At 50.0% G+C, this 9,921-nt stretch overlaps 1 protein-coding gene across 14 annotated transcripts in view; it reads right to left on the bottom strand.

Annotated features, from left to right (window-relative positions):
- Nucleotides 1–886: 886 nt before the first annotated feature.
- Nucleotides 887–9,921, bottom strand: part of TANC2 (tetratricopeptide repeat, ankyrin repeat and coiled-coil containing 2) — a 252,476-nt gene continuing 243,441 nt past the window's right edge. For 12 of the 14 annotated variants that reach the window (XM_087770084.1, XM_087770087.1, XM_087770092.1 and 9 more), the window contains one exon: nt 887–8,560. In XM_087770084.1, the coding sequence (XP_087626210.1) occupies nt 6,598–8,560 (1,963 nt within the window). In that variant the 3' untranslated portion in view covers nt 887–6,597. The remainder of the gene's footprint in view (nt 8,561–9,921) is intronic. The other 2 variants (XM_087770086.1, XM_087770088.1) reach the window with 1 other exon arrangement.

Raw genomic sequence — 9,921 nt, 5'->3', positions numbered from 1 at the left:
AATAAATGTTTGCAGCTAACCCTGTTCTCCTCCAGCTCATGTTTTTGGGGTACCCCCGAGCTCCCACGTGCTGTGGGCAGTGGGAGAGGAGCTGCCCGAAGGGCTGGGAAGGGCAGGGTGGGTATTTGGGCTAGGATTGTCCCATCCATGTCCTGCACCGTGCACCTGGTGCCGCAGAGCTCAGTGGTGGCTGCGTGAGGGACCCCACACGGACGTCTTGCAGGGCCTGGCCATGCACTGGAGGTGATGTGCCCATGGAAATGGGGGAGACCCACTGCCATAAGGAGGTGCATCCCTGATGTGGGCTTGTCTCCTCTGCTGAAAGCATCCCATCTTCCTTCTGGGTTTCAGTACAGGCAGCTGCATGGGTGAAGCTGCCAGAAACCTGAAGCTCCTGATCCCAGTGCTGCAAAGCAAGCACAGCCCCAGCAAAGGCACAAGCCCAAGCCGGGGGTTTTTGCTTACCACAACTCCAATGCACTGTGCATCCAGCCCAGCCCGCTGGCTGGAGGCAGGGATGCTCACAGCTGCGAAGCCAAGCCCTGGGTTCAGGCACGGATGAAGTGAGCAGACACTCTGGGTCTTGGGAGCTGTAGGGCTCCAGTGTCCACAGGGCCAAGCTGTTCTTTCCACAATTTAATCCAGAAAACTCTCTGATGCAGTTCCCTCCCCTATTTCATTAACGCCCCTATGCTAACAGCAGCAGCAGCACTGCCTCTGTCCCCTCCTGCTCCCCGCAGTGCCATGTCCCTGTCCCCCTCCCCAGGCAGTGACAGCCAAACCCAACCCTTGACCTGTCCCCAGGTTAATTCCACATCAAGAAGCCATAGTGCGCTCCTTCGCTCACCGCAGCGTGGGAAAAACACCAGGCCAGACGCCATTTCCAAGTGTTAACCATTTATAAATAAGTACATTTTTTCATACATACAGTTTTCATTGTACAGATTACAATCTGTATACATGGGGGGGAATGCATTCTTTTGAACTTTTCACATCTATCTCACAGCTCACATGTACAGACAAGAAAACTCTGCTCAAGCAAATACGGCAAAGGAAAAAATATGTTTTCTTCTTTCCTTATACATGAGAGGCGAAGGCCTCCGCTGTTGGCAGGGGTTGCTCTTCCCACTGCCCAATATCACAACTGTGTGGTGTTCAATATATCAGTAGAGAGAATAGAACATGCATTGAATAATATACTGTACAGGGAGAAAGTCCTTTACATCAGAATTATAGAAAAGCTAAAGGAAAATTTAAGTGTCTTAAAGATCTTCCCAGCAAGTGTCTCGAAGGAGGGAATTGTACAAAGCACAAGGTGTGTGTACTCTACGTGTTTGTACCAAACTCAGATCCTCTTGGATGTGAAGACAGAAGGGAGACGAAACGCTGAACGCAACACTATGGGAAAGAAAAGGCTGGACAGGGATGACACCGGCAGTACTGGCAGAGTCCACGAGTCTCTGGGTTATCGGTGTAGCAACAAAAGAGACTTTGTATAGCACACAGTGCTGCTCTCAGTGTCTGGCTTATCAGTACACAGCGAGGCAGACCCACGGTGAAGTGACCCAGTTCCCTGGGTGGGAGGCTTTCCCACCCACCCAGCACGACCCCAACCCACTGGAGGACACAACCCGCAGCCCCACTGCCGTCCCCGGACAGCGTCACCCAGAAGGGACAAAGTCTTGTGGCAAAGCAGCCCTCTGTTTTCATGACTACAGGATGCGATCCCGTCTGATGGGACCCGGCTGCTAACTCCCCAGTACCGTGACAGCTAGAAAATGAGCAGGAGGAAAAGATACGGCGGATGGGTTTGGTGTCCGTTGGCTTTCCTGGTGACGGTCGCGCTAGCTGCGTTTTCTCTTGGGTAGGTCTGTAACAGTTGCAGTGAGATCCAGCTGTATAGTCAGGAGTTGGACATGAATGCATCTTGCTAAAGAATTGAGCCCTTAGTGGTTTATATTAGAAAAAAGAGTTTGACTGAATGAAAATCCAGCTATTGTTCACAAGAATCTGAAAAAAACGCAGATTAACTTTCAACCATTGTGCTTTGTGTCCAACACGCAACCCACCAGACTTCGCGTAGAGCAACCAGCACGGGATGAAGGCATTTATCTGCAGAGGTCCCAGCAGGTACAACAGCTCTTCCCCTAAGCCCTTAGTTAAACACCGTTAATCCTGGTAGAAGAGTTATCTTGAATTCCCAAGACTAAAGCAAAGTACAATGACCAAAGAGCTCGCGACAGCTCACTGCAGACCCCCCTTTGTAAGGAAGGCGGAGGACGAGCAGGCATGCCGGCTTGCTTTTCTCTAGATAAGGCGGAGCTGGTTTTAGCTAGACTTTTTCTGGGTAACCCTGAATATACAGCAACCTTTGTATGAGGGGACTGAATCGCTCCAAATTTAGTAGCCACCCTGGTTCCGGACCTAATCCAAGTATGGCTTAGGTATTTGTCATACGCACACACAAATGTTCACACTAGCCAAGTGGTTTTCTTACAGCCAGGTTAAAGAAAAAAACCAAGAAGTTCAGTGCTCAGACAGACCCATCTGCAGGCACTGGTGCCAGGTGGCAGATGGACAGACAGACAGACGGGAGCTGGCGCAGCCAATGCCCTCCCAAGCAGCAATGCAGAGAAGGCAGCTCAGACAGTGAAGCACCTTCGCCTTTGGAGACGGATCCCAAGGGATCTCTTTGTAAAACCCTCCCTTTCCTAAGCACTTCAGATGCCCACTGAAGACTATTTTCAAAGCCCTCCAAAACCTGGCTGGTGGGGACCCCTGCAGAGTCCTCTACCAGGCGGGTGTTCCCTCTTCTGGGACCAGAGCATCCTCCCAGCCTGGGAGCCAAAGCAAGAGCCAGCAAATCCCCACCGAGGAACGTGGCAGACACCCACACCTGAAGCTGGGAGAGAAGATTTCAGCTTTGCAGCCGCACACCCAGCTCTCAGAGCAGCTGCAGGCAGAGGACGAGAGACACCTGGTGGGAAGGTCGGCTAAATACAGGGGTTGGCTTCAGCATTGCCTACCCAATGCACCCCAAGAACCAAACCCGGAGGCTTCAATGTCACCAAGAACCTGGTTTACTTGGTGCACCTAAGAATCCTACTCGCTCGCAAGACGGGGGCTCGTCAACGGTGCCACTGCAGCCGGGGAGGGGATGGAGGCATCAGCTGGCAGCATCGTCCCACATCTTAATTACTCAACGAGTAATTAAACGTGTAGCACGGATGGATGAGACAGCACCGTGTCTGAAGCTCTGTGCATGCTCCCACAACATCTAAGATGACAGGGTGAAAAGGCATCAGGTGAGATCTGAGCCTCGTGCTCCACCGAGCCACGTGTACAGCAGCGTGCTTCAGAACAGGACCACAGACGACAGCACAATACGAAACAACCTTTGCCTTCCGTCCATGCCAAATCTGAATCGTGACTTTGAAGACACAGGGGACTGTGTAAAGAACGGCTTTTCCAGGGAGAGGTGTGCTCCTTACCCACCCGGGGACTACAGCAGCCATCCTAACTCAGCTGTCCCTAAGAGAATTGCTAGGGAAGCGCTTTAAAACCACTGCAAATAATTTTGTATGTAAAAATTACTCAATCTTTTGATGCTTATATACAAGAGTCAGTTCTTGTGCTATAAATGTTATGATTCATTGCTTCGTTTCTTTTCTTTTTTCTTTTTTTTTTAAAAATACACTAAGAGACAAGAGCTGTTTTGCTATTTTCTAATGAAGACACTACTCACGCTTAAATATCCAGTATTTATCATAGTAACAAATTCAAACAGTAAAGTGCACCCATTTACAGAGAGAACAGATGGAAAACCATTAGTGCAAGAATCCTGTGAAAAATGTAACACGTGGTATCGTGAAAAAACCTGCATGCCGCAGTATTTAAGCCTTCTTTCAGCTTAGTGTTTGCATTAGAAGTGTGAGCTGTTTTCTTTTTCCCTTAAAACATCTTCATAAACCCAAAAGTTATACACAGAAGTGCTGTGAGGGGACGTTTCAGAAGGACACTACTGGGAGCCCATGGCAGTGAATAGCGAAAGCAAAGCACGGGCAGTTCTCGCATTGCTGCTCTCCGACCGTCCCGTTTGCATCTCAGTGGAGAGAACCGTCTGATGGCCGTAGTGCATCTTGCATGGCCGTATATAAAACGGGCACGGGGCTGAATTTGGTTACTTTTTCCTTTCAAAGAAGCAACTAAAGGTAGGAAGCCACTCACTCTATCAGAAAGCTGGCGGACAGGAGGCGTTGAGCAAAGCGACTGGTGCTACTTCAGACCCACAGATACGCACGTCCTAGCTATAGGTGCACTGTATGCGGAGGAGAAGAAATCAGTTAGGAATATTCCTTACAAAGCAGAACACGCTGCTTCAAAAAAGAGAGGAAGAAAAAAAATCATCACACCCCCTTTTGCAAGGAGAGAAATAGTGCATGGAGCTGAATGTCCCCGCGGCCGCGGGGAGCCCGCCCTACGGAGGGGTCTCCCAGTCTACCCCCCGCTTTACAGAGCCCTGTAATAAAGCAAAGAGTCAGCACTGGGTTGCACCTCGAGAAAGAAAACACCAACCTCAATCCAAATACTAGCTTGGACAAATACCAAATAGCCCAGAGGAGCACAAAAATCTCCAGACCCCACAGAGGAATCCCCCTCAAACGCTCTCAACGTGTCTATGAGACACAAGCCTCCATTTTCCCAAGGTGTGCACATCCCAGTTTGCTCTGAGCAAATTAGGTAACAAAATAGCAACGAGATGTGCTGATCCACACATAGGAGAAAAAAAAAAGCCCTATTGAAGCCAGGGTTTGCTAAAGAGTTTCGGGCCAAGTCCTTAGCTGGTGTAAATGGATGTAGCTGCACTGATTTTGTGCTGGGGATATGCTCATTTACACCAGTGGAGGTTGGACCCCATGATTTGGTTCAAGAAGTCTTGCCATCTATTCGCATAGCCCTTTGGAAACACCGAAAGGTATCGCTCCTCCTGCTCAGCATTGAAATCGCTCTTGAGAGTTGATATGAGTGAGGTTCAGCATGGGCAACAGGCACTAATTTTGCTTTAAAACAAGCTACAGGGTTATCACTCTCCCCTCCGATCGTCCCACCCTTCGCCCTCAGTAACTGAAAAGGCAGTTTACAAATCTACCAGTAATAAATGAATCTGTAAAGAGAGTCCCTCCACCCCCCAAAAAATTTCAGAGAAAAATTGAAAAATTATTGAAAATCCTATATAAAAGGATTTTAGAACCGTCCCCTGCTTTTCACACTGTCTTGATGTGATTTGCATGATTAAAAAAAAAACAACCTAGAAAAAACACCCAAACCAAAAAGTGTCCTGAAGTAGATTGCATAAATAAATTATAAATATCTCTCTTTTAACTACAGGTCCTTAAAAAGCACAACATGGTCTTTACCATTTACAGGTACAGAACACAACAATTGCTTTCCAAGATTTCAGAAACAGATCTTAGAGGAGCACAGCCCTCGCTACAGCACTGGCTCCCCAGGCGGGAGCAAGCTGAAGGGGAGGGATGCCGCAGGGCTGGCTTTGCTGAAGGACCCCTCCTGTCTCGGGAACCATCGTGCCACATCCTCATCATAAAAGAATTTAAAAAAAAAAATTAAAAATGGCAATTTTCCTCCTTGAATACCATTTTCTAAGTCAGATTTTTTTTTCCTTTGCAAGTAAAAAACCCCACCAAATTAAAGCCCCAACGTTAAACCATCCTGGTGAAAACATGGTGTTGTGTGTGAGGTGCAGTCATCCGCTAACGGTGTGAAGAAGTTGTAATCCCAGTTCACGCACAAGAGGTTTCTGGCCAATTCCCTTGGCTGATTAAAATGCATATGAAGGGCCAACTTTAATCTCTCAATGCTTGTAAAATGCCCCAGAGCAAATCAGTGTCGGGGCACCTGGCAGGTAGCTTGTGAAGTAGCAAAGCATCGTGTGATCCCCACCCCTTCTGGCTGATGACGCAATTAAATAATGAAGGAATCCAATTCGGATTAAAACGCTATAAACCAAATGAAGCAGGACGGTTATTGTGCATAGCTACTTGGTATTAAAAACACATCGTGCCCTTGCTTCCTGTGGGTAATTTGCTCTTTGGGGGCAAAGAGCCAAACGACCCGGCTGGCATGGGGACCTGTGGATGCAGCCTTGGGAAAGGTTCCCGTGATCCCTGCTCTGCTCCCGCTAGGAATTCCCATCAGAACTGAATAAGAGCTCATTGAGACAAAAGAAACCAATTTAAATTTAACACGATTGACTCTTGAAACAAGAGCTGGTTACCTCCCTCTCTGTAGGGGATATTTCCTGACCACCCTGCACCACATACTAAGATATCCTGGTTAGGAACTTAGCTGGAATTGGGCAAACGATACTGGCTCGGCTGATGTTGGCTTCACGGTCAGCTGGGGAACGAAAGGGCTGGAGCACGTGCATGGCTGTCTGACCACCACACAAAGTACCGGAGAAACTTGGTCATGTAGCTACCAAAGAGAAATAAAAATAATAATAATAATAATATGCATGGAAATCAAGCTTGGAAGTGTGTGCTGAAAACATGAGGGTCTTACTCCAATGAGCATCTTTTACACATTAGACTCCACAAATGGTCTCTTTGGTTTGATTGGGGATGTCTGCCCTTGCCTGGAGTCCCTGGAGAGCTGCCTGTACAGGTTGTCCTGGTAGGCCTGTGCCACAGGCAGTGTCCTTGCCACCTTGACGTCGGGATACGAGGAGGCTTGGGTGACTCTCTCCAGGAGGTCTCCCCGGGACCCATTGGCCAGCATCCCATGGGGGCTGTAATAGTCTTCCTCTAGCAAATGGCCATTCTGTGCATTGTTGGTTTTGTTATAAAAGGCAATGTTGCTGATTGAAGAAGGCGGACTAAATGATTCTGGCTGGGGGAGGTTGCCAGGAGATGTAGGACTAATGACAGTGTCCACTGATGACACAGCCCAGGTCCGGTTCTGCTGATGGAGATGGGGGTACTGCTGAGTCCGAGCGGTTTTATCTATGATTCCCATGAACGGCGTGGTCCGGGAACGGGCTGGCTCGCTAGGGTAACCCCCCTGTGTGGGAGAGACCGGAGAAAGTTCATCGCACGATCTGTCATAAGCTGGCTTGAGAGGAATCTCCATCTGCTGAATCGAAGCAGAAGGGCGAAAGTTGGGAGTCAGGTTGGAGGTGGAGGAGATGCTATTGCTGGAAGGAGAGAAGCGGAGCCCAACGCTCTGAGAGTGGAGCAGGGGCCTTGGAGTCGGCGGGTGAGGCTTTATTTCACTGGGATTAACTGTGATGGGCCTTCTTATGAGATGAGACACATCTGGAGAGCCCAGCTGGCTCGCGGGGAGGGAAGAACGTTCCAGGTCAAGCTTCGAGTGACACACTGGATAGTAGGAAGCGGACTGGCTTCGTCCGATCTGAGGTGTCTGGCTGTATCTCATGCCCCCCCTGTACGCCGACGACGGTCTCTGCGGAAGGTCTTCTTTAGCCAGACCTCCATGCTGACATATCGCTCCCGCGCTGAGGCTTGCCTGAACATGTTGCATTGGTCTGCTGTCACCTACGATTCCACCGATGGAGCCCTGGTAGACCAACCTGCTCTGGCTAACCCCCATTTCCCCTGACGCCGACTGGTACTTGCTGGCCATCGAGTGGGCAACCTGGCTGTAAGCACCCGTTGGGATTACAGTACTCGAATGGACGGCTGAGCTGGGCTGGTTGCTCCTCACGATTTGTGCCTTGGCTGGCTGCAGCCTCAGCCCCTGCTGCGGGACGGCCACGGGGAGCTGGGGCATCTGGAAAGACCTCTGTGTCATCTTGGATAACGGAGACTTTGGTCTGCCGGGGAGCTGGCTGACTCCGCTAGGTTCCTGTTGATAACGAACCGGGGAACCAGACTGTGACCTATAAACACTCATGCTTTCTGCTGGGGGGCTGGCGCGATACTGAGGACCTCTTCGAAGAGGAGAAGGTGGTGGGCTTTGATATTCCTTCCCTTGACTTCCAACAGGAGGTGGGCTGAAGCGGTAAGAGGAGCCCTGGTGAGCAGGGGACGTGTGTGGAGGACTGGGTCTGTAATGTGAGTTTTGGTGTGTTGGAGACAGAGCAGGAGATGTGGACTGGTACCCTTGCCTGGTTGGCGAACCGACGGAGCTACTGGACCTGAAATCAAAGACCTGATGAGAGCCAAGAGGTGAGCCAGAAATATAGGCCGAGTCCCTGTGAGCTGGGGACGGGGGTGGGCTCTGGATGATGGGCAGCCCTTGGTTTGGCCTGGACTCTGTCTGCAAGCCAATGGAAACGTTTTCTACATCCTGCTCGAGGTATTCCTCCTCAAAGATATCTTGCACAGAATACAGCTCTTCATGCTGGGCTTCAGGTTCAGGCTCCACTGGGAGCGGAGGCTGCTGCTGTTGCTGCTGCTGCTGCTGCTGCACCTGCCTGCACTCCTCTTCCACCCGCATCAGCAGCCGCTGGATCTCACGGTTGTTGGGACACAGCTTGATGGCCTCGTTCAGGTCCTCCAGGGCTGCTGAAAACTGCCTGCTTGACAAAGGGATAGAAATGAGAACTGAAATTACTCTGGATTTGAATGGAGCCATTCTCAGAGGCTCCTGAGGGTTAAGTGGCTTGTCCATGTTACTGAGGGAGACGTCTGTGATTGCTATCACTCGCTGTGTCTCTCAAACTCTGCCTTATGTGCCTCCCTCTGATTTATTTTATTCAAACTGATGGAAAACACTGCCAGCCATTCTGGAGAACAGGGGAACACAGTCCTGAGACGGCAAAACCCTGACTACCAAAACCGCCTGTCCTCTCCAGTGTGTGTTACAGCCTAATTAATTACTCCTCACAGTAACACCACGAGCTTTGCCCCTGCGTTAGCAAAGGGGACACCAAAGCATCGATAACTAAGAGCCAAGCTCACCACTGCTGTAAACAAGTGCAGCTTTGATGGAGTTGCAACCGCTTACACCAGTGAAAATTTAACTTCTGCCTGATGCCAAGACCACATAGCGTCAGGGCTGGCTCCAGAGCTCAGGGACTCCCATGGGTCAGCGCTTTAGGCAAGGCTTGTCTCTCCAATTTTGCAATGGATTTGGCTAACTTCTTCAGAACAAAGGAACAGAGCAATGTTAGGGAGCCTGTGAGCCCCCCAGGGAAGCCTTTGCAAGGGAAAGGCCAGCCTGTGAGGAGAAAAAGGGAGGTGGGGGTTTGGAGAAGGGGGTTGTCATTTACAGGGACACTGTTCGCTTTTAAGCAAAATGATCTGTTTGAACATGATTGTCATCTTGGGAGATGATCACAGAGAAAAACTCCCCAGCACCTCCCAACACCAGCCTAAGCTTTTGCACAAGCCATTCAAAACCAGGTGGAGGAAGGAAAAGCCTCCTGTTCCCCAGACTGTGCTGACCTCAGGGTGCTGCCAGGCACAAACCGGGAAATAGAGAAGAAAAGCCCAAGTGGTGATGGTTTCTGTTGGAGAGACCTGGGGAGAAAAGGGCGCTTGTATGTGGGGAGGCTGATACCATCTGGAAAGGAACTTGGTTCTTATGCTTCCTTACAGGTATTTTGGAAACAATGGAGAGGAAAACCATTGAAGGAAAGGCATTAGGTCAGTGTGGCTCAGCTAGCACGACTTCTCTGCAGAACAGAAGATCACGGCTTCACCTCCCACAGCAAGACCCAGTGGACCAGGCAGTGCAGCATCAGCTGGGCCAGAAGCCCGGTTCCACACATCACCTCCAGCATGGAAAGTCAAATGGTGGTGGTTGCTGAGCTACAATGTTTGCACAGGAGGACTCGACGTACCTCCAGCTACTGGTGATTCCCTGCACTGCATGCAAGGCATTTTGGCTGCCGTTTAAAGCCAAGATGACAGTGCACCCAGCCTTTGAGCATATGAC

This window comes from Nipponia nippon, unplaced genomic scaffold (genome assembly GCF_047370975.1).
Source record: "Nipponia nippon isolate SJK-2023a ecotype South Korea unplaced genomic scaffold, ASM4737097v1 scaffold_32, whole genome shotgun sequence".
NCBI classification, from domain to species: Eukaryota; Metazoa; Chordata; class Aves; order Pelecaniformes; family Threskiornithidae; genus Nipponia; species Nipponia nippon.
This window is presented reverse-complemented; position numbering and strand designations above follow the sequence as displayed.